This window comes from Molossus molossus, unplaced genomic scaffold (assembly GCF_014108415.1).
Source record: "Molossus molossus isolate mMolMol1 unplaced genomic scaffold, mMolMol1.p scaffold_m16_p_18, whole genome shotgun sequence".
In the NCBI taxonomy this organism is placed as follows: domain Eukaryota; kingdom Metazoa; phylum Chordata; class Mammalia; order Chiroptera; family Molossidae; genus Molossus; species Molossus molossus.
In genome coordinates this window covers 66,219,426-66,242,786 of record NW_023425353.1, presented here as the reverse complement: position 1 = coordinate 66,242,786, position 23,361 = coordinate 66,219,426, and the positions used below count along the sequence as shown (strand labels likewise).

The window sequence follows — 23,361 nt, the reverse complement described above, 5'->3', positions numbered from 1 at the left end:
AAAAAGGCCTTCTCGTGAGGACAGGCTTTGAACAAACAGCCCGAAGATCCCCAAGCCGCCCTGCCTGGCCCGAGCGCGTCTTAGCCACGGGCCTGTCAGAATACTGGAGGCGCCCGACTCCCCGTTGACTGGTCAGACATCTGCACGCAATACCCGGATCCCGGGCCCAGGTGCCGGTTCTCTTCCCTCTGAGTAGCGCAGGGACTTTCCCTCTGGGGCTCCTCCGGGGGGCTCCGCCGTGGACACTGTTCTCCCTGGACCTGCCCGGGGCCCCGGGCACGCGCTCGGAGCCAGCCTCTGAGACCCTGACCACTGGTCACCGCGCGCACGGCTGCTTCCGCTGTGAGCGGCCTTTTCGCAAAGAAGCCTGTCCACACGTCGTGGGGTCCTCAGAGCTCCTGTGTGGGAGGGTCGGGGCGCTCTCGGTGTTTCTGCCCATTTCCTGGCTCTGGGTTTCACACTTTTCGTCAGGGTGTCCAGACACGAAAGGGACAGTCCTGTCAGCCACCTGCCATCAGCAAGCCCCTTGTCTCGCTGAATTCGGGACTGGGAACCCCCGATCGCTGTTGAAGGGCCACGCTTCAGCCGCAGCCACTGCACCGTCTTGGAGAAATGTGTTCTGTCAGCGTCCTTGTAGCCCAGGCCCGCAGCTGCCCAGCCAGTGCCTGTTGTCGGTCACCACATCGGGGGGCGGCCAGATCCTGCGATGACCGTCCCCCATGCCAGCTGGAGGCGGTGGCGGCCACGGGACCCACAGGCAGGGCAGCTGTCAGGGGGTCCTTGGTCATCGGGTTGCACTTAGCTGCCCTAGGTGCGAAGCTCGTCGGTAAAGACCTTTGGAAGCCCTTCAGGACCGTTGTCATCTGTTGGGACACGCACTGAGCACCAGGGGCGCCAGGCACCCTGTGAGGTGGCCATGATGCAGTCAGGGATGAGAGCCATGCGGGTTAGGTGGATGCGAGACCAGATCACAGTGCAACAAATACAAACTGGGGAGGTGTGAGGGAGAGCCCGCTTCCCTGGGGAGGTGCCGTTGACGCTGAGCCCTGACGGGGAGAGGAGACCCGGCAGTGTGCAGGGCATTCGGACGGAGAGGTTGGCATGGGTCTGTGGTTGCAGGAGCTGGGGGCGGCCAGCATGGTCGGAGCGTAGCAACTGGGGAGCATGAAATGCCTCCTGGATGCAGTGAGACACGTCACCGGGGGAGGCTGGATTAGGGGGTCTCCAGGGCCCCTGCCAACCTCGAGTCAGTGCTTTTAAAGGGCACCAAGTTGGCTCGGGCTGCAACCTGCTTGGGTGCCGTGACTGACGCCAAAGCCATCCCGGTACACGGAGCGGCGCTTGCGCAGGTGAGCGCTGTGAAGTCCACCGCACCCGTCCTCTGGGCCGTTGACTGCACAGCTCACGGTCGTGTCCCCAGGATGTTCCCTGGAGCCAGGGGGAGCCGCTTGCCGGGCCCGAACCCAGGGAGAGGGATGTGGGGATGGGAGAAGGGTCCCGGAGCGCGTCCCTCGGGCTCCAGGCGGCTCTGACCGCACAGTGCTGGGCGGAGCAGAGGACGGAGTGGAACCGGGCCCCTCCGGACGGCACCCGCGGTGCCTGGCGGTGTGCTGCTGGTCAGCAATGCCCTCGCCCTCGGACGGCCGGAGCGCATTTACTTTTCTTTGGATTCTGCGGTCGAGCGGGGTTGTCACAGTTCGGTTTGTTTTGCTCTGTTGGGCTTTTCCCTTGAGGCGTTTCACTTGCACGTGTGAACGGCGTCCCCGAGAAAGGATCCCAGGACTTTCGCTGCTGTGTTTCCGTCTGGCTCCTTCATGGCCCCTGTGCCCGCGAGGCGGTCCGTGCAGGGAGGCCAAACTGACGGGGTCGTTCAGCACCCGCCTGGGTCTGGAGCCGCACCTCGAATCTGGGGCCGATGACTCCACCCGCCTGTGAGGTCACAACAATCGCCCCAGCTCTGTGGTCGCCAGTGATTTCAGATTCAACGGCAGCATCGTGCTCCATCATCCCCATCAGAAGCCAGACGATGACTGGGGAGCACGGCCCATGAGACCCTGGCGTCTGCCTCTCTCTTCGGCGCTGTTGGTACCCCCGAGCGCGTCAGCAAGGACACCCACGGGCAGAAAGGTGGCAGACGGCACACAGTCCGGGTGCTGAGAGCAGGGGAGGGGGAGCAGCAGGTGTGAAATGCCTCCCAGGTGCCAGGCCCCACGCCGGCGTCTCCGCCATGGCTCCTTCCCCTTCCCCTTCCCCAGACGAGGAAGCTGTGGCCAGGAGCTCACAGTGGCCTCGCCGAACCCGCCCAGTTCCAGTCAGCTGTTCGCCTGCCCACTCTTGGGGGTACGCAGGCTCCAGAGCCCTGTCTCTGCCCGCTGCACAGACACGGCGGGAGGTGCAGAGGAGCCCGCAGAGCTCGCTGGGTGGAGCCCTGTGTCAGTGGCCCTGTGTGCACAGTGGAGCAAGGCCGTGACCGGAGCCCCCACCCGCTCACTCCCCGAGTCTCCTCTTCCTCCGTAACATAGATCGGCCCCAGGGGTGTGGGAGGCACAGCCCAGTCCCTGCCGGGCTCCAGCCAGGGGACCCAGCTCGCGTGCTGATGGCTCACCCCGGCGCTGGGCGCGGCTCTCGGTGACAGTCCTCCCCGCACCTCCACATCTCTCTCTTCAGGGCTCACGATGCAGGCTGGAGGCTCGCGGGGAAGGGTGAGGTGACGTGGTACCTGAGTCTCACCCGAACCACCGGGAGGTACTTCTCGCTGAATCGTAGCTCAGCCCCCTCGAGGCTGCGGCATCTCCCTGGGTTCCAGACGGGCGCGGGAGCGCTGAGCGGGTGGCGGGGGCCAAGACGCCCCTGAGCGCTTGACCAGAGTCCTTCCTGGGTCTCACCAAAGGCTCCTGCGCTGTGTGCGCCCTTTTCTGCGAGTCTCGTGGACTCGAGGGGCCAGCACACCTGTCCGCACCTGTGTGAGCTTCCCCAGCCGGCCCGCCCGGTCCTCCGCCCAGCAGGCTTCACGTCCCGTGTTCTGCGGCCAGAACACAGGCATCTGCCAGCGACCCTCCCAAGCGATGCCGGCCTCTGGCATCCACAAGCAGGTGTGAGGAGTGAACCCGGAGACAATTTGGGGTCCTCTCGAATGAGGCCTGCCTCCCAGAAATCTGTTTGATTGTACCAGAGATGTTATTGCCAACAGTTTACATCCCGGGACTTGGTAAGATAACGCCTCTAGAAACATTTCTTTAGGAAGTAGAGCTTGTGGGTTGAGGTGTTGTGGGTGAGTGTGAGAAACAGTTACCTTTCTGATCCACACCGGGGGGCACCAGACTGCTTCCCACCTCGCAGGCTGTCCCCGCCCGGGCTGAGCCCGTGGGCTGGAGGCGCAGGAGAGGTGGGAAGTGTTCCGTCTCGGGAGAAGGTGGTTCCCACAGAACAAGTGGGCTTCTGCGGCCTGGGAAAAACAGTTCCCCTTGAACAGCATCAGAAAGGCCCACTGCTCGGGCTGCGGCCCCCCTGGAGCCCAGGGAGCAGACGAGTGGGTCTCCTGTCCCCCTGGTCCCCCGCCCTCCCCTGGGCGCTGAGGTTGAAAGGGGAGGCCTCCCCGCCCGGCTTGGTTCGGCCATCACCCCGTCCCCTGCTGCTCTGCAGGTTTTATTTCCAAACCCTCCAGGCTGGGAACATCCTCCGAGCGGCTGGGCTGCGCTCCGGATGTGGCCTGGTTGACACCCTGCAAAACTCCCTTCTTGGAGTGAATGAGAATGTACACCAGGCGGCTGTTGGACACCTGATGCCCACATTATTAGCTATTAGACTCTTCTCATACGTCATGCTTTTCCCGAAGTCAAGAATGGTTAAAAGAATGTTCGTGGGAAAGATTTGGGACGGTCCAGGAAAAAGGTGTGACACCCAGCTTGTACCCTGCCTTCGGGATACGAAACTTTGAGCAGTGGAAGAACGCTGGCTTGTCTCTGTGAAGGAGTCTGAGGTCCCAGCTGTGTGTTTTCTAACTTGCTGCATGGGACAGCGTTTGGCAGCTGCTCTCACTGTGTTTTTGCTGTGAATTTGGAGGCCATCCTGACTTACCAGTATCCGCTGTATCGTCATCACTGGCCGTTTGGGGACACGAGACTGGTCATCATGTGACATGCGGCACCTGCGTTGACCCACCTGTCCCGTCACGGAGCCTGCCGCCTTCCCTTTGAAAGGGGCGCTGGAGACAGCAGCAGCGCCTGCGTTTGGACGGTTCCCTGCGGTAATCGAGTGTTCTCGCGGAGTTTCCTGTGGCCCCCTCCATGGCCCAGGGCGCCCCCAGCTGCCACGTGGCGTAGCCTGGGCGGGCAGGAAGAGCCTCGTTTCCCAGGTGAGGAACCCAGGGCACAGACACAGTTAACGAGACGACCGCAGATCACGCGGCCGGTCAGGGAGGTGCCAGTGCTAACGTTTAGGTTCCAGATTTCCAGGCCCCAGGCCCCTGTGCCCAACCCCGCGCATTCGATCACGGTGTGTGACCCTTGGGTTCTGATGGTTGTCACTGGTTTCTAAGAAAAGGACTCGAGGCCTAAAGTGGCCACTATGTGACCCCAGCCCTGGAAAATCCCCAGCAAGCAGAAGGCTGCATGGGAGCCCCTTAACCCACGCACCCAGCCGGATGGTGGGGAGGCGGGGCTGTTACCACCCTGGCCCCTGCAGCGTTCACTGCGGTGGTGATGGTCGTGCCGGGCAGAGGAGGGGCGGTGGCCATGGTCATGGTCGTGCCGGGCAGAGGAGGGGCGGTGGCCGTGGTCATGGTCGTACCGGGCAGCAGAGGGGCGGTGGCCACGGTCGTGCCGGGCAGCAGAGGGGCGGTGGCCATGGTGATGGTCGTGCCGGGCAGCGGAGGGGCGGTGGCCACGGTCGTGCCGGGCAGCGGAGGGGCGGTGGCCATGGTCATGCCGGGCAGCGGAGGGGCGTGGGTGGCGCCAGGGGAGGCAATCGTAAAAAGCCTAAAGGTGCCAGGGTTTGCCAGTCTGGCCCAGGTGAGAGGGGCTTGAGTCGCGTGCTTGGGGGCCTGGGCTGAAGCGTCAGACAAGGAGGCTGGAGTCCTGGGCCACCAGCACCACTTCCTGGCGGATGACTTCGCCTCTCTGGGCCTCAGTTTCCTCACCCGTAAAGTGGGGCGGATGCTGACACCTGCCTCGGGGGCTGGGTATAAGGATGACGTGAGATGCGGTGTGCACAGCGTGCAGACAGCGCCTGGCAGATAGGAATGTACCGTCACCGTTCGTACCCTGTGGCTTACAGAGGGGGTCCCCGGGAAGTGAGCCTCCAGTCTGCGAGTCGGGGGCTGTGTTCTTGGGGTGCTCTGGAGGCCCAGTGCGAGGGCCGTGGACCAGCCCAGGGTCAGGTGCTTCCCCATGGGGGGGGGGTCAGCATTTCTGAGCGGTCCGGGCGGTGCTCTGGACTGCTGCCCTCAGCCGCCCCCCACGCCCACCAGGCTCCCCCTGGATCCCGTCCCCTCTGCTCCCTGCAGCCGGAGCTCCCGCAGAGGCCTCCCGTCGGGGTGCAGGCTGGCGGGCTGCGCGGTCCTGGTCCACAGCTCTCCTCTTTCTGGGAACGATTCTCCCTCTCTCCCGCCATCATCTGCGGACAGGGATTTGCGTAGATTGTTAAGTGCACAGTTCGACTCGGCTTGACCAGTGTGTATACCTGTCGAACTCGTTTTCTCTGGCTGCTGCACGGTGTTCGGGAGTGGCTGGGGGCACAGGCAGAACCAGGGAGCCCGGTAAGGACGGGCCTGTGTTGTGTGTTGGAAACAACCAGAGAAGTACCGCGGGAGGGAGCAGAGACCGGAAGCGCGTTTGGGCAGACGGGACAGACACTTGCAGGGGAGCAGGAGAGCTGGTGGCCAGCAGGGTCGGAGGACCGAGGCCGCAGGTTGGCCGACAGCAGCCTGGTGGCGCTGCGGAACCAGGCGCTTGGGGCGGGTGAGAGACGGAAGAGTTGGGGGCTTGGCTCTTTCGGGGATCCCTACCTTCTGCGGGAAAGTGCCACCTTCCACATGGGGAGGTTAGGAAGTTGGCAGGAAGCTCTGGTTGGGAGAAGCAAGTACATGGTGAGGAGTTCTGTCTTGTTCTGGAAATGACCGTGTTGTGTTTTCACGTAAACAATTCACAGCAGTGTTGTGTTGGCAAAGGGGCGAGAAGCAAACACTCGTCAACAAAGAGGAGACACCCCAGTATGTTTTTATATCAACAGTGACAGCATCACTTGCTGTGGGTCCAGGAACAAACGTGTATCCACAAACCTGCTGGTCGTGAGCTGCCTTGTCTGAACGGCCCCTCCTGTCCTGCAAGGCCTGTTGGGAAAGTCACCCCTTCCATGAGGATTTGGGGATCGCTCCAGCTCCCCCGGTCATCCTTGCCAGCTCTGAGTCCCTATAATAGAACTGTCTGTGTCATTCCTGGGGCACTTTTCACTTCTACGTTTTAGTCTTACTATTGGGCATGTCATCCTAACCCGGTGTGGGGGGCCTACAGGGACAGGGAGCATGTCTTACTCATCTGCATATATTCACGGGACTGTGCAAAAGCGAGGGGCTCATGGAAGTCCCCAAACAATGACTGGCCCTGCAGTAATCACCAAAACTACATTTGGTTTCCACTGTTAAAGGCATTGTTTCGTGCGCGTGCAGAGCGCTGTTCTTGGTTGGCTGAAATCTGCCCGCCACCCCTTGGCTGCTTCCCAAGCCTGTGTGTCTGCCCCAGCAAGGGCAGCCCAGGGCAGTTTGCTTTGGAGGCTCTGTGGAAAAGCCCGGACCCCAGAATCCAGAGGGGGAGAGAGCACAGAACTTAACCGTGGTCCGAACTCAGACCGCGTGTGAGGTCTGGGGCAGGCAGGGGTCTCCGTGAGGTTTTGGTGTCGCGAGTGGGATTCGCGGACCGGCCCGTCACCGCGTTGAGAATGTGGGTTTCCCTCGGTAGCACTCCTTTTTCTGCCGGTTGACGGAAGACAAGAAGTCGGAGAGGTTCTTCAAGGTCTTCTATGACCGCATGAAGGTGGCCCAGCAGGAAATCAAGGCGACAGTAACCGTGAACACCAGTGACTTGGGGAATAAAAAGAAAGATGATGAAGTAGACAGGGATGCTCCGTCCCGGAAAAAAGGTAAGCCCCCCCCCCCCGTTCCATCCGCTGGTCTGTGCCTCTGGAGGGGTCCCTTGCTTTCCTTCGGTTCATTCGTTACTTCTAGACTCCGGGCTGTTTGCGGACTGGACTTGCAGACGCAGAAAAGGAGTCCGCTAAGGGGACAGCTCTCCCTGCGGAACCCGAGCGGGATTCCCACCGCGTCGGAGGTTCTTGTTCAATAAAGTAATATACGTTCTTCCTGGTCAAACTTCAGGTTTTACTGGCAGGAAGTCCATTCATAATCCTGTTCTGACATTTCCCATTTAATGTTAGGGGAGGTCGAGGGAGACGCACACTTTAGAGGTGGGTGCATCATCTGACTGTGCACGACGCTTTCACCCGTCACCTCAGTGGAAGGGAAGTTGTGCCCGGGAGTGAGCCTTGAGAGTAGCAAACCGCTCCGAGCCTTACTTTGTAGGGTTATAACTGCGTTTCCCAGCCACAGCATCTGGAGAATTTGAACGGGGCCCTGTAGGGTATTTAGCAGCAGATGTAGCTTCTGCACAGTAGATGCCATCCGCCCATCCCCACCCCCAACCAAAAATGTCTCCAGATCTTGCAAAGCGTCCCCTGGGTGCAACAAGGGCAAAATCACCCCTGGCTGACAAGCTGTGGTCTAGAGTGGGGAGAGAGAGAAGGAGAAGACGGCTCGTGTTTACTAAGTACTTCCCAGGGACCGGGCACTGTTCAGAGCCCTTTACCTGTGTTCCTTCACCGAGAGTTCAAGGCAACCCCGTCAAACAGGTGAGGTTGTTGTCCCCATTTTACAGACGAGGAAGCTGAGGCCCAGAGCCGTGTGTCTGGGGCTGACAGAGCCTGTGCTCAGGCTTCCTCTCAAACACGCACCGAGCCCCCGGGAGGCCGCGAGCCGGGCGCGGGCTGGCAGGGCCTGGCTCGGTGTTGGTCCTGCCGAGGGACTGAGGAAGGGGCCTCTTGGAGAGGGAGCCAGCCGTGAGGACCCCTGGCGGCCACGAGCACCTCTGGGCGCTGCGCAGTCCTCCTGCGGGGTCCCAGCGCTGAGCTCTCTCCTTTGCCTTCCAGCCAAGGAGCCCTCGACGCAGATCACGGAGGAGGCCCGAGACCAGCTCCTGGAGGCCTCTGCTGCCACCAAGAAAGCCTTCACCACCTTCAGGAGGGAGGCGGACCCCGACGACCACTACCAGCCCGGGGAGGGCACCCAGGCTGCGGCAGACAAGACCAAGGATGAGCTGGAGATGAGCGCGGTCATCACCATCATGCAGCCCATCCTGCGCTTCCTGCAGCTGCTGTGCGAGAACCACAACCGGGACCTGCAGGTGAGGCCCGGGCGGGGGGGGGGCTCCGTGTGCACAGCCGCTGTGCGAGAACCACAACCGGGACCTGCAGGTGAGGCCCGGGCGGGGGGGGGGGGCTCCGTGTGCACAGCTGCTGTGCGAGAACCACAACCGGGACCTGCAGGTGAGGCCCGGGCGGGGGGGGGGCTCCGTGTGCACAGCCGCTGTGCCAGAACCACAACCGGGACCTGCAGGTGAGGCCCGGGCGGGGGGGGGGGCTCCGTGTGCACAGCTGCTGTGCCAGAACCACAACCGGGACCTGCAGGTGAGGCCCGGGCGGGGGGGGGGGGGGCCTCCGTGTGCACAGCTGCTGTGCCAGAACCACAACCGGGACCTGCAGGTGAGGCCCGGGCGGGGGGGGGGGGGGGGCTCCGTGTGCACAGCCGCTGTGCGAGAACCACAGCCGGGACCTGCAGGTGAGGCCCGGGCGGGGGGGGGGGGGCTCCGTGTGCACAGCCGCTGTGCGAGAACCACAGCCGGGACCTGCAGGTGAGGCCCGGGCGGGGTGGGGGGCTCCGTGTGCACAGCCGCTGTGCGAGAACCACAGCCGGGACCTGCAGGTGAGGCCCGGGCGGGGGGGGGGGGGCTCCGTGTGCACAGCCGCTGTGCGAGAACCACAGCCGGGACCTGCAGGTGAGGCCCGGGCGGGGGGGGGGGGCTCCGTGTGCACAGCCGCTGTGCGAGAACCACAGCCGGGACCTGCAGGTGAGGCCCGGGCGGGGGGGGGGGGGGGGCTCCGTGTGCACAGCCGCTGTGCGAGAACCACAGCCGGGACCTGCAGGTGAGGCCCAGGCGGGGGGGGGGGGCTCCGTGTGCACAGCCGCTGTGCGAGAACCACAGCCGGGACCTGCAGGTGAGGCCCGGACGAGGGCTCCGTGCGCACAGCCACGCCCACATTCGCCCCGTCCCTGAGCCAGCGTCATGAGCACCCAGGAAGGGTCTGTGTCCGTCCTCCCCACTGTCTCCAGCAGCACAGGGAGGTGCCCCTCGCTCTTGTTCACAGTGCGGGTGCCGCTCCATGTACGTTCGTGTGCGCACCCCGTCCCTGCCTCGGCTCCGCAGCACAGGGGCGCAGGTGAAGCATGGGCGAGTGGGCCGAGGGATAACGCACTAGACTGACAACATCTGCTTGGAAAGTTCTAGCTAAATATCCGCTGGGTGAATGTATCACTGGTTTCCTGGAATTTTACACACACAAGTGCTCAAAAATATTTGTTGAACTGATGCTGTTAGAAATCCTCTATTCACTTTTTGGTTGTTGTTAGAGCAGTAACTGTGGCCAGGGGACACTTCCGGTGCCCGGGTGCTGAGGGCCACCCAGGTCGTAGACGAGGGGGCTGCGGTTCAGAGACACAGTCGGGTGCAGATCGGGACCTGGACCCAGCTGTGCGATGGCAGAGCGTGGGCCCCTCGCTGAGTGTCCCCACCAGCAAAGGCTCTTCAGGGAGGGCCATGGGTGACCCCAGAGTGCCCTGCTCCCGCCGACTGGGCACAGCCCTGGAGGAGAAGCAGGCACCGCGGGCCTCAGCCCCTGTGCTGCGGGCTCTAGGAAGCAGCCGTCTGCCCAGGAGCGATGAGGGTGAACAGGGAAAGTGTCTGGACAGCTCCTCTGAAGACAGGCTGTTTCCTCCCGGAAGAACCAAGTCGGCAGCGTGCTTCCGTGTGCTCGAACAATCGAGGCCTGAAAAGGAAGCCACCCAGTCCACGCGTGTCGCGGGGAGGGCGCAGGCTCTGCGTGTTTGCACCGCTGACTCCATCCACCAGGGGACCGACGGCCTCCCGCACGCGCACGGTGGCCACAGCACGGTGCCCCTGGGCGCGTGAAGCCTGCCGCGGGCTTGGAGCCGGAGGAGGTGGCCGAGCGCGGTGTCGAGCAGCAAGCAGAGCGATGGGCGGAGAGTGCAGCAGCCTGCGCGAAGGTGCAGCCCCGATACCCTCCTCGCTGCCCTGCCCGTGCCGTCAGATTGGTCGAAGGAGCCTGAGCTTCGACAGAACGTCTGGGGCCAAGGTCATCGGGGCCAAGTCTGGCCCACATTTAAAGAAGAAGGAATTTCCCATGAGCCCTGTTGGCCCACGCACTTCCTCCTGTGACGCTCCCTTCAGCATCTGAGCCGGGACCTTGGCTGCCAGATTTCTCTTCTCGCCTGTTGTTCACACTGTCCTGCTCTGGGCTTAGAACCGGCGGAACCCAGACGCGCCCTCGGCACACAACACGCACCTCGTCCATGCCAGAGAAGTCCTGTCGTTTTTGTGGTCTGTCTTGGCGGGCCAGGGAAAAGTCAGGGCAGCTGACTGTTCTTCATGGGGTTTGAGACATGTCGGCCCCGGTGACTCCCCAGGTCCTCTCCTCCTTCCGTTCAGTCTATTCAGATGCGTTCAGCCGGTGTCTGAACACCTGGCTGCGCTGGCTGCCACCTGTGCCGTCACCATGACCTGAGCGGAGCCGACAGACGTGTCTGTGAGCTCACGGCGAAACGAGGAAGAGGTCTGCTTGGTGCTCGGACCTCACTGGCATCAGGGAGGACTTCCTGAAAGAAGCGACTTGAGACCCCATCCTGACGGAAGAGGACTCAGGGTGGAGACACGGAGAGAGTGCCAGGTGGAGGGAAGCGCATGGCTGACGCCCGGAGGTGACGGCATGAAGAGAGCTTGAGGAGCAGGGAGCTCATCGCCCCAGGCAGAGGGGCGTGGCAAGAGCTGTGACGTCACTGAGCAGAGGGGCGTGGTGGGAGCAATGATGTCACTGAGCAGAGGGGCGTGGTGGGAGAGATGACATCACTGAGCAGAAGGGCGTGGTGGGAGATGATGTCACTGAGCAGAGAGGGGTGTGGTGGGAGATGATGTCACTGAGTAGAGAGGGGCATGGTGGGAGAGATGACATCACTGAGCAGAGGGGCATGGTGGGAGAGATGACATCACTGAGCAGGAGGGCGTGGTGGGAATGATGACATCACTGAGCAGAAGGGCGTGGAGGGAATGATGACGTAGGAGTTTGAGATACGAATGGACCTTGAGATCCACGCAATGAATGTCAGCCTTGGGCGGCCAGGCCCTGTCCTGCCGTCTCCTGAACACTCCCGCCCTGGCTGCATGATTTGGGGCTCGGCCGGCCCTCCAGCAGGGAGCATGTCCTTGAGCTGGACCGAGGACTGGCTGTGGAACCTGCCCCAGCTTGCTGTGGCCCTTAGAACACGCGTCACCTTGCCACAGCCCACCTGGTTCCAGATAGTCTGGCCTCTTCCTCCCGCCCCTCCTGGATCCGAAGGATGCTCAGCGTGTAGACCAGCTGGGAAGGCTGGGGTCCGAGGAGCCAGGTTAAGTGGGGTTGGGGGAGGTGGGTAGTTTGATGATGGGTCAAACATCAAACTGGGTTGTCGGCTTTGTGCAGTGACCAGTGTTTTACTTATACAAGGAAGGCACGGATGTGTTCTCGCTGTCAAGGTTCAAATGAAATGAGAATCCGTTGGAGCAGCTCCTCCCCCGTCCCTCCTCCGCCCGAGTCTCTGCCGTCGGCTCGAACTGGATCCTGTGCATTTGGATGGAGCACTGGGCACTCACCTTCGCCCTTTGGCTTTAACTTCGCAGCGTACCCTAGAGCTGGCCATGCGGACCTCCGGTGTCTCTGACTTACCTCTAAGAGGTGTTGACACACTGTGACCCCCCGCGCACAGGGTCCTCATTTCCAGCGCGCTGTTACAAGCGGTGCTGTGCGAGCATCCATCACGCACTCTGTGACTAGAGGTTACCTTCCTTTTATCTCTTGATTGTATCTCCTTGTAGCACCGGTTTCTGCAGTAAACACACGGAACTTTCAGGGATGTGCACAAAGGAATGTTTGTGGTTAGTTTCTGCTTCTTTTTAAGAAGAGATTCGTGGAGTCTCTGGCAGGAATCTCCTCTTCATCAGAACAGACCCTGCCTTACGAGGTGGTTGACTGTGTCTGGCTCTGCTGTGCTGAGGACGCGGCCGCTGCCGCGTCTGTTGTTCACACTCATTTACCCACAGAATGCAGACTGGGACACGTGCACACACTCACACACACACACTTAGCTCTTCTTTACCAGTGGAAGTGGCTGTTCAGGGCACCAGGTTCCCGCCATGGCACTGGCCTCCAGCTAGTCTGGCACAGCTCACTTGATAGTGCGAGGCTCGGGCGCCCACGCTGAGACCACGCCATCCTCTCCCCTGGGAATGCCAGGTGCCTGAGCCTGACACCTGGTCGGAGGGCGGGTGGGCTGGGGGTGGGGGGGAGAAGACGGGACTGGAGGGCTACAGGAGTCTGCCGTGGGCTCAGAGACCAGCCCTCTTCACTGGGCCCCTACAAAACCACTCCAGGGAGCCGGCCGTGGCCACAGACCACGTCCATGGCTGCCCACCCTCGGGGCTGCCCCTTCCGGTCTGCGGATGCTGTGTCTCTGCTGAACGGCTCACCCACCCAGGGCACCAACCCACTGGACTCTGTCAAAGTGGCAGAGTGAGTGACCTTTTCCCTCTTCTCTCTGTCCTTGCCCCCCCCCCCAACCTGGGGACTGCCCACCTGCAGAACTTCCTCCGCTGCCAGAATAACAAGACCAACTACAACTTGGTGTGCGAGACCCTGCAGTTCCTGGACTGCATCTGCGGGAGCACCACGGGCGGCCTGGGCCTCCTCGGCCTCTACATCAACGAGAAGAACGTGGCCCTCATCAACCAGACCCTGGAGAGTCTCACCGAGTACTGCCAGGGGCCCTGCCACGAGAACCAGGTGAGTCCCTTCTGCCTGGGGGTGGGGAGGGGGTGGGCGTTTCCGCTGTGGTGTGGGCAGGACTCGCTCAGGAGTCACGTGGCCCTGCCTCGCCTAGGCCAGCAGCCGAGGGCCCTTTGCCTGCCGCCAGGAAGGGGCCCGGTGCTTGTACGCACCAGGACTTGACTTGGTCTCAGATGTTGGGGTTGTCCTCACGGGGATGGGCTCCGCTTGGTTTGAATGCCCGACTCTAACGTGACTAGAGACACACATTGAACTTGGAGTTCAGTTGAGACCAGAAGACTGGGTTCTATTCTAAAGGCTGGGAAGGACTCGAAAAGTAGCTACTTTGTGGCAGGAGGTTGAAAGCAGGACAGATCGAGTCTTGCCACACGGGAGACACCGTGCAAGTCACATGAAAGGCTCAGGTGTTCACCCCACTGGCAGTCAGGGGAGGGCAGGACCCTCTACACTTGACCTTGGCCCCTCAAGAAGGGTCTTTGTGGACTGGAACCCACTCATTTCCCGAGTGGAGTCGCTTGTCCGTGGTGCCTGGTAGGGCGAGGAGGGTTTTTAATTCACATTCACTAGATCCTGGCTGCAAGGGGTCGGCCGGGGCGCCAGCGGCCAGGTCTAGACCCGGTAGCCAGGGAAGGCAGGCGGTACTGGGCGGCCGGGGGACAGGGCCAGGGCCTTGGCTCCGGAGAAGCTGGCTCACAAGAGGAGCAGTTCACTGTGTCTAGAAACCTGGTCTTGACTGAGCGTGAGGCTGGGATTGGGTGAGATCCGCTTCCTCCCCTGGTCCCGGGTGACAGGGTGCAGTCCAGGCCAGCCTGGAAAGGAACCAAAGGTTACAGCGGCAGGCTGGGGAGGAGGCTTTCTCTGACATCTGAGTGCTTTTCCTCACGACCTCAGGCTGGCTCTTCTGCCGGACAGAGGTCTCGTAACAGGAGCCCCTGGACGGGGTCTGCTGTGGGCGGGGGTCTTACCTGGGGGCGGTCACTCATCCTCTCTATGACGTAAACAGGAAGCTGGCTCCCCAGCGTAAGCCTTGCCTAGCAGCACGCGGTCTGAAAACTGCTCAGTGTGGAGAGAAAGTGGGGCTCAGGGCCCAGAGCCCATCACACGCCGCGTTCTCCCTTAAGAACGCACACCGGCGCCGCGCTGTGGACCAGACGGGCCGGTTCTCCAGCCCCAGGGCAAGGGGACTTTCCTACTGGTTGCTGTTCATTCTGAAACTAGAGATGTGCATCTGTCTTTTATTTTTACCACTTTCTCACGGAAAATGTGCAGTGCTGGGAGTGTCCGGCGTTGTGTTGCAACAGCGGCTCAGCCTGCTGGCCTCTGGCGATGACCAGCCTGTGTGTGTGTGTGTGTGTGTGTGTTTCCTCAGAACTGCATAGCCACGCACGAGTCCAACGGCATTGACATCATCACAGCCCTGATCCTCAACGACATCAACCCCCTGGGGAAGAAGAGGATGGATCTTGTGCTGGAACTGAAGGCAAGTAGGGTTGAAAGCAAAAGGCAGGAGGGTTTGGAAACCCTGGTGCGTGGCCTCCGCACGTGACATGGTCCATGTTGTGACACTGAGCATTAAGGGCAGTTCTCTTACACGACACAGATGACTCACCGGTCTTCCTCTTCCAAAGAAGGGGCGTATGCCAGGAGAGCGGGGTTCAGCTCTGGTCCCAGGGGGTGCGCGCTCATCCATCATGGCCCCAAAATGGGAAGCCGAGGTTCTGAAAGCCACAGGCCGAGATGCAGCGGAGATGCCCCCAGCTGTGGCGTCTGACTTCCCGCTGAGGGCAGGGGCCCGCTGACCCCGAGGATGCTCCCACATCCTCAGAACCCCTGCCTCCGCCCTGCCTCCGATCTGGCAGAGGTGGCTCATCCCCGTTGGGCGGCGCCATCCTCTGAACTGCGTACAGATGGCGGACCACAGACGGGGCGTGGGGGCCGGGACTCCCGTTGCCCAGAAAGTTTCAGGGACCGGGCATGGCAACTTCAAGGTGCTTAAGCTGCCGGTGTCCGGGGCGGCCCCCTGGCTACAGAGACGCTCACGAACCGCTCCCGGGGTTGAGCCAGGTGCTGCCAAGCAAGCCCTCGCTCCCATTGGGGCGCCGGGGTGCAGTGAGGGTTCAGGCTTTCGGTTCCAGGCCGTCCCGGGTCTAAAGGGAACCTCACAGCAGGTCAGCCCCCTGAGCTCTGTCCGCTCGGACTCCCGTCCGCCACAGTGAGGACACACGTCACGGAACAGCCCAGAACAACGGTTCAGCCAAAAAGCCAACCTGTATTTCCTGCCTCGACGGTGTCCCGGGAAAGAAAGGTCACGGGGAGCAGTGACACAGGGGTCCCTCAGAAGGGCACCGAGTCCAAGTGATCGTTGATTTGGGTGACCGGATTAAGGGGATTTTTTTTTACTGTGTTTAACGCCTTGGGCAGCTCGTGCTGAGGAGTTGAGAACATTATGCAGGCTCACGCCCTGGCCCCCGGGTGCCGGAACGTAGGTGGTGGGAGCCTGAAACACACCAAGCTTCCGGTGCTCGGTCAGCGCTGACCGCAGGCCAGAAACCCGGGCTGTCGGAGAAACGCCTGCGCTGGGAAAAGCTGCCCCTCAGTCGCTCGGCAGCCCCACCCGACGGCTGTGACCTGCGCCTGGGGAGAGGAGAACGCCCCCTGGCCCTCGGAACAAGAGCTCCCAAGTCCCGCACTCACACACACACACGGGTCACTGGCGGGCACCTAAAGTGAGGTCACCCGGAGAAGCGCAGGGTGCGGCGTTCCATCGGGTCACGTGCGCCAGCTGGTGTGGGCAGCAGGGTGACCTGCCATGCCAGCCTCGCCGGCCTGCGGGCCCAGCAGCAGCCTTTACGACCACACCCGCCCTGACGGGCCCGGGGGTCCAGACAGCAGGTGCGCCTGGACCACCGTCACCGTGGAGGTGCCCGCGGACCCTCAGCACTCACGTTTAAACGTTCATTTCCCCCTAGAATTGTGCCGGTCCCACTGGGGAGACACGATGCCCAAACAGACGTGTCCCCGGCCCGGTCAGGGTCTGCAGATGTGTCCAGGGCACGAGCAGGCACGCTGTCTGCCGGTGCTTTGTCACGCGCGGGCCCCTGGCTGTCCCTGGGGTGTCGTGTCTGTCGAGTGCCTCCAGGCCACCGCCCACACAGCCCCCCCTTCCCTCCTCCTCTGTCCCCCTAGAACAACGCTTCCAAGCTGCTGCTGGCCATCATGGAGAGCAGGCACGACAGCGAGAACGCCGAGCGCATCCTGTACAACATGAGGCCGAAGGAGCTGGTGAGCGGGGGCGGGCGCGGGGCGAGGGCGCGGCTGCAGGCCCCTGGGTCCAGCGAAGGGCTGCTGCCCGGGGTGCTGCCCGCCACCCCTCCGCAGGCAGGGCCGGGGAACGGGGAGGAGAGCCCCTGCCCGGTGCCGGGCTCCCTCGGGTGGTCACTCCGCTCTGAGCTGCACTTTCCTCGTCCCAACAAAGGACGGGAGGATGTCACCTAGGGGGGTGGCTGCAGGTGACCAGATGGGCCGGTGCCTGCTCACCACCCTTCCGACGGCTGCTCCTCGCCCCTCCCTCCCCCACTGCCACCCGCGCCTGTCTCTGTCCTGAGCTCAGAACTCACGGCCGCTCTCGCCGCCAGTCGTCTGGGCAACAGAAGAGTGTTGTCGGGGTGCTGGTGGTGGTTGTTAAGAAAACACAAGCCGGTTTATTTCTGGGCGCAGTGTTCACAGCTGGCTGGCGCTGCCACCGGCGAGACCCACAGCTCTCAGACGTGACCTGAGCAGAGGACGGGACTCTGTCGGACTTGTTCCCGCACGAACACTACCCAACAGCCCTACACGAGGGCACTAACCCCCTCCTGCCGCCTGTGACCAAACAGGCGGGACCAGGTCACAGGACCAGGCTGAAGTCAGGCTCCCGGGGAGCCCTTTGATCTTGAGGTCAGGACCGGGTGCTCCGCCCCAGAGGGACCCCGTGGAGCTTACGGAGCAGCTTATGTAACTGCAGGGGTAGGCTGGGGCTTGTCACTCCTGAGTAGGGACGAGTGACTTCGCAGAGACCCCAGTCCAACTCCCATGAATCTAGAGCTGCCCCCATCTCGGTGGGCAGCCTCACTGCCCAGGGCTGTGGGTGCCTGGGCCGCCCCCTTGTGGGGAAGGACACTGTTCCCAGCTTGAGAGGGGCCGAGTCACAGGCTCTCAAGGACAGACCTGTGCTAAGACCCGCAGAGCAGGGCAGCTCTGACGTCCAGAACGTGTGTGCACATGTGTGCACGTGTGCGTGTGTGCTCTGCCCCCACACCCCGTGCAGCTTGTCGGTGCCCTTTGGTGTCAGGGGGATGGACGGGAAAGCAAGGGTCCTGTCTCCAAACTGCAAAGGCCCAGCCTGGTGCCAGCTCAGAAGCGTGGGCCCCCGAGCTCGGCCTGGACCGTGAGGAATTGTCCCCTGTCCCATGTCCGCGTGGGAGGCACAGACGCCTTCTGACCACCGAGCAGCACGGTTGGTTTTCAGGACAGCGTAGGGTCCGGTGCGTTTTGTTCTCATTCTTGGAATGATTACGTCTTGCGTGGTCTGGTCACCTGATGATCGTCAGTCAGGCGCTCCTTGGTCCCGGCACTGCGCCAGGCACCGGGAGGGAGTGACCAGCGAGCGGAACCGGGCAGGGGGGCCCCTGGTCAGTGCAGAGACACTGGGAGGCGTGCTCAGCATGACACGGGCCTCACTCGGTGTGAGTGGAGGTGAGCTCAGGGCTGCTGGGCACGTTTGCTGAGATGTTAGGGTGCGAAGCACAGGGCTAGGCACAAAGTGCTTGGGGGTCCCCTTGTAGCTGGTTCCCTTTTTGCAGGGAGTCGCTGTGGGGGGTGGGGGATGGGTGTGTCCTGGGTTTTCCCTGAAGGCAGATGGGCTTCTTGACACCCCTCCTGCCGTGGCACCGGGGGGGGGGGGGGGTGGAGGGCCGGCGGAGGGGACACGGAGTCGGTCTGGCTCTAGCCCTCAGGTGCTGTGTTCAGCATGTGGCATCCCTCCTGCAGTGGCACGGGGGGTGGGGGGGGCGGCGGAGGGGACACGGAGGCGGTCTGGCCCTAGCCCTCAGGTGCCGTGCTCAGCGCGTGGCGTCCCTCCTGCAGTGGGGCGGGGGGGGGGGGCGACGGAGGGGACATGGAGACGGTCTGGCTCTAGCCCTCAGGTGCCGTGCCCAGCGCGTGGCGTCCCTCCTGCAGCCCCGGTGCCTTTGCACAGCGGAGGGCGCGGGCGGGGCACACGCGTGCGTTCTCGTGGGGGGTGGGGTGGCCGCCCCGGCTGTGCGGACACCTGAGAGGAAAGCGCGGAGCTGGGTGAGGAGGGTCCACGGCGTGCCTGCCGCAGGCAGGTCTCCCTGGACAGCAGCTCTGGTCGGCCCTCGTGCAGGTGGAAGTGATCAAGAAGGCCTACCTGCAGGGGGAGGTGGAGTTTGAGGACGGAGAGAACGGGGAGGACGGAGCCTCCCCCAGGAACGTGGGGCACAACATCTACATACTGGCTCATCAGGTACGGCCTCCCCTGCCCACCGCGCGCCCGCCTCCCTGCCAGGCTTCCCAGCAGAGGGCCCTCCCCCTCGCTTCTTTCCGCTCTAACCCAGGCTCGTTTGTGGTCGAGCCCGGGGCTGCCTGGTACTGACGGCCGCCGAGTCCCAGGACTCGTCCACTTTCCCACTGTGCTGGGGTCACGCCCCTGGAAACCCCCGTCTCTGAGAGCAGCCAAACGGGGCAGGGACGTGGAGATGGCCGATGACTGTGTCTGGAGACGGTAGAAAGGAGTGTCAGGCTTTTATGAATATTGATGAGTCTGTGAACCATCTGAAGAAATCAGCTTCAGCCGCCCTGGGAACCCGCCACCCTTTGTGACTTCTGTTTGCCTTTGGGGGTGGGGAGCCTTCGAGCCCTGGCACCTGAGCGCCATGCTGTGTCACAGTGTCCCCAGGCTGGGCTCTGACACCCCTCTCTGTGGAGGTAGCTGTGCCGAGGGTCTGTGTTTGCTGCCCCTCACCCCGGAGGACCCCAGAGGACCAGGAATTAGGTGATGGTTTGGGCCGGAGGTCACTAGGCCCGGCTACCACACGTCAGCTGAAGAAAAGCAGTGTCCTGCCCCCAGCGCCTCCCCCGGGCATTTAGCCACTGAGAGGGCCCGGGGCTGTGCAGAGCCCTGTCCCCCTGCTGCCTGGCTAAAGGAGTCGGGGTGTGGGGCCTCACGTGGGCTTTCCACGCTGTTCTGCAAGCTCCCCAGATGGTGGGAGGCAGCCCTGTGCCCCGCGGCCCTCGGTGCACCGGAGTGGGAGGGGGCGCGCGTCTGTGGCCTTGGGCCATCGGCCCGTCTTCTGCTCTGTTCCAGCTGGCTCGGCACAACAAAGAGCTGCAGAGCATGCTGAAGCCGGGGGGCCAGGTGGACGGAGACGAGGCCCTGGAGTTCTACGCCAAGCACACGGCCCAGATCGAGGTAATGCCACCTCCGCACCTGCTGAGCCCCAGGCCCCGCCCTCAGTGCTGCATGTGGGCGAGGCCCAGGCGGTCCGGACCCTGCCTGGGCCTCGTGGGGAGGAGGGCAGAGCACACCCCAGGAGGATGGCGTCCGTGGCGAGTTCTGACCAGGCCAGGGGACCAGTGGGAGGACTTGTAAGCAAGTCCAGCAGAGGGACCCACTGCAGATGGTGATCAGGAGGCTCGTTCTGCAGAAATGACATCCAAGCCCAGACCTCAAGGAGAACAAGACGGACGTAGGCGGAGACTAGAAGGAGCGACTTCTCAGACGGGGTGTGAGGCCCAGGGACAGCCCGAGGCGGGACATGCTAGGGAGGGGGTGCAGCACGGGCCGGAGGGAGGGACGGGAGCCCAGCCCCTGAGGGTCCTGTCAGCGTCACCAAGAAGTGTGGACGTGACCCTGAGATCGGGGGACCTCTGGGCAGTTCTGTACAGAATAGTGACCGTTAGGTCTGCAACACACACACTCAGCAGACCTCACGAACCCTGCGTGAGCCAGATGGGTTCATCTCCACTCAGCAGACGGGCCCCTTGGAAAGAGGCGCCGAGAGGCGGCTGGCCCTCCTGCCGGGGTTTTATCCAGGCCCGTGACCCTGGGGCCTCCGTGCATCGTCTGAGTCGGGAGGACAGGCGCCGGGGCCCAGGCTCCACGCAGTAGGGTGAGGGGCATGGCAGCACCCTTGGCCCTGTTGGGGCAGATTGGGAAGGGCTGACGGCTCCTTTGGGCCACACAGAACATTCGGGATGGAGACTTCTTAAGAATATGCTCTTAGCCGATGTCTCAGTTTCTGGCTGTCCTAAGATAATGTGTCATTTCGCTCATCTGGGGACCGCGACAGTGTGTGAGCAGTGCCCTGAACGTGTCACTGAACCAGAAGCCTGCTGGGAGGGCCGGCTCTGCCCTCAGCCCCCCTGCACGAGCTGGAGGTGTGGCCGGGCCGCCCTGGGAGGACAGGATCGCGCCCCTGGGGTCCTGGGCACGCGGGGCAGACAGGGCTGGGTCAGGGGAAGGGTTGTGGACAAGGTCACCCAGCCGCTAGGGGTGGGAGGACTGGAATGTGTTCTTCTGACTCCCGGTCAAGTCTGCCCTGAAGGTTTGGGGCGATCTCGAATGCTAAAGAGAAACGACCAGGCACAGTGCCGCCAGCCCCCAGTCCTGCCCTTGGCCAGCCGCCCAGCTCGTCCAGGTTCCCAAGGGCGTTATCTGGGCGTCGCCAGAGACCACGCTGTCAGCACCGGGCTCAGCCCTGGGGCCCCTGTCCCCTCCACCATGACCTTGAGCCCCGGGTGCACTTCTGGGATCCCAGTCCTTCCGTGTGAGGAGGGGCGGGTGGAGCCACCCGGGGGCTGGCTCGAGGGCAGATCGGGCCCCCAGCCCCGCACCCACCATACCCCAGGTCAGTGAGGTTGGCCCAGGGAGAGGCAGTGCTACCGTGAGGCCTGCGTGACCTGGTCCCCAGCCAGACTCGGGAACCACGGGTCTGAAGACCACGTCTCTCAGGGCCCGTGGAGCCGGGGCTGTGGGAACCTGTCTCACCTCTGAGAGCATTTCCCACGGCAGCGTGACCCAGCGCGTCCGGGAGAGGGAGGACCAGATCTTCTTGTGGAGGGTGTGGCCCTGGGCCTCACCTGACCTCTCCCAGCTCTGGGAGGACAAGTACAGACAGGCCATGACCCCGCTCCTGCACCAGGCCCCCTTTGAAGTCTCTGCCCCAGGACTGTGACTCAACAGTGTCTTCGCGTTTGGACAGTCCTCCTGGATACCGCCTCTGGGGGTTGAGCCCGTCCAGGGACGGGTGCAGAGCACCTGTGAGGTGTCTGCCCAACAGAGCGAGTTTAGGGAACAGTGCGTGTTGCCCCAGGTTCACTGGGCACACCGATTCCCACCTCGTACGTTTCAGATGCTGTGACAAGTAAGAGGTGGGACATCACTGCCACTGGATAAACCAGAGGTCGCTTTTCAAAGCTCCTGTCCAGTACTGCCGTGGCGGTGGCAGCCAGCAGCCTGGGTTTCTGTCTGAATTCAAAGGCAGTGAAATTAAAGACTCCGTGAGCGGTTGCACCAGCCATGTGCTGGTGCTCAGTGCCCACGGGGGACTAGCGGGCCTGCAGGACAGACACGCGGGCGCAGAGCCCTGCCGTCGTAGTACAAGGTTCTGCTGGACAGCCCAGCCTGGACCTTGTCTGGATAGGTGCACAAAACAGTTGAAGTTGCTCCAAGAAGTTAGTAACACTGGTCTGAGGTCGGAGAACCACTCGGACGGGCTGGCCCAAATTGAATGAGTCTGAGGCGCAGCCCAGTCTGGGGGTCGTACAGCCGGGGAGGCCTCGAGAAAGGTCCGTACTGCACGTTAGCTGGACTCCTGAGCCACGGCGCGTGGTCAGGGCCCTCGTTGGCGGGTCGGGAGTGACTGCTGGCGCCCACCCACTGCCGCCCTAGATTGTCAGGCTAGACCGGACCATGGAGCAGATTGTCTTCCCGGTGCCCAGCATCTGTGAGTTCCTGACCAAGGAGTCCAAGCTGCGCATATACTACACCACGGAGCGGGACGAACAGGGCAGCAAGGTCAACGACTTCTTCCTGCGGTCCGAGGACCTGTTCAACGAGATGAACTGGCAGAAGAAGCTGAGAGGTGAGCCTGCAGGTGCCATGGAGGCTGAGCTGGGGGCTCCTGGGTCTGGGTGCACGGCGGGCGAGTGTCTCCACGTGGCGGTGGAGCTGGTGTGCTTCCCGCCGCTGGGGGCCAGTCGCCGCTGACCCCTTTGGGCCTCGGGCCCCACTTCCCGATGGGCTCCCTTCCTGCAGCTGAGCTGGTTTGGAGGGAAGGCCCAGCTGGTGTCTGGGTGGAACCGGGCGTTGAGCTCTCGGGATGGACGGGGCCCGGACTGCCGTTGGCCACGCGCCTGCTGGGGAGACGCCGCTCTTCCCTGGTCGAAGGGCAGCTCGGGCAGTGGACGCTCGTGTCCTGCACGGGCAGCACAGCCATCTGCCACGCAGGCCGCGTGCTCCCTCACAGCGAGTCCGGTGACCGGCCCTGCCCGGCGGGTCGGAATCCCTCATCCGAAGACCTTCCTGGGGCTTCCCAGCCGCCGGGCTCGGGTTCTCGTTAGCTGTTCCCTGTGCGGCACCAGCCGTGTGACCCGGAGTCGCTGGGCTCCTTTCAGGCTCCGTCTGGGCCGGGGCTGGGGAGGGGACTCCGGGCAGAAGGTCCTTCTGGGAGCTCCTTCCTCTCCCTGCCCCCCACCAGTCTGAGCAGGAACAGACCGGCCCCCTTACTGCGGCTGCTTCTGCCCCCACTTTCCTCCCTCCCCTCACCCCTGGATTCGGCTGCCGGCAGAGGCCCTGGTCCCATACCACCCCACCGCGTCCTTGCTCAGCTCTAAGGGGCGGCCCATGTCCAGCACTTGAAGATGTAAAGTGTCTGGGTCCCCTCCAGCCCTCGCCCAGCCCTGGGCACCTCACGGCCCAGTGGCCCTCAGCAGGCCGCCTGCGTGTCCTCCTCGGTGCAGGTCTCAGGACATGCGGTCGCTTCTCGCGTGGCAGTGTCCTCGTGGGCCTCCAGCTCAGGAATGATGTTGGCTGTCTGCAGCCCATGCTGGGGCAGCAGAGAAAAGGACACCCCAAAAATGCAGACA

General features: G+C 62.9%; 1 protein-coding gene across 3 annotated transcripts in view; it reads left to right on the top strand.

Annotated features, from left to right (window-relative positions):
* The window catches only part of ITPR1 (inositol 1,4,5-trisphosphate receptor type 1), a 257,806-nt gene that overhangs the window by 189,536 nt on the left and 44,909 nt on the right, over positions 1-23,361 (top strand). For all 3 annotated transcript variants that reach the window (XM_036266062.1, XM_036266061.1, XM_036266060.1), the window contains 8 exons: positions 6,954-7,134; positions 8,197-8,450; positions 13,012-13,212; positions 14,585-14,695; positions 16,402-16,497; positions 18,620-18,739; positions 19,580-19,684; positions 22,166-22,358. In XM_036266062.1, coding sequence (XP_036121955.1) covers positions 6,954-7,134; positions 8,197-8,450; positions 13,012-13,212; positions 14,585-14,695; positions 16,402-16,497; positions 18,620-18,739; positions 19,580-19,684; positions 22,166-22,358 — 1,261 coding nt within the window. The remainder of the gene's footprint in view (positions 1-6,953; positions 7,135-8,196; positions 8,451-13,011; positions 13,213-14,584; positions 14,696-16,401; positions 16,498-18,619; positions 18,740-19,579; positions 19,685-22,165; positions 22,359-23,361) is intronic.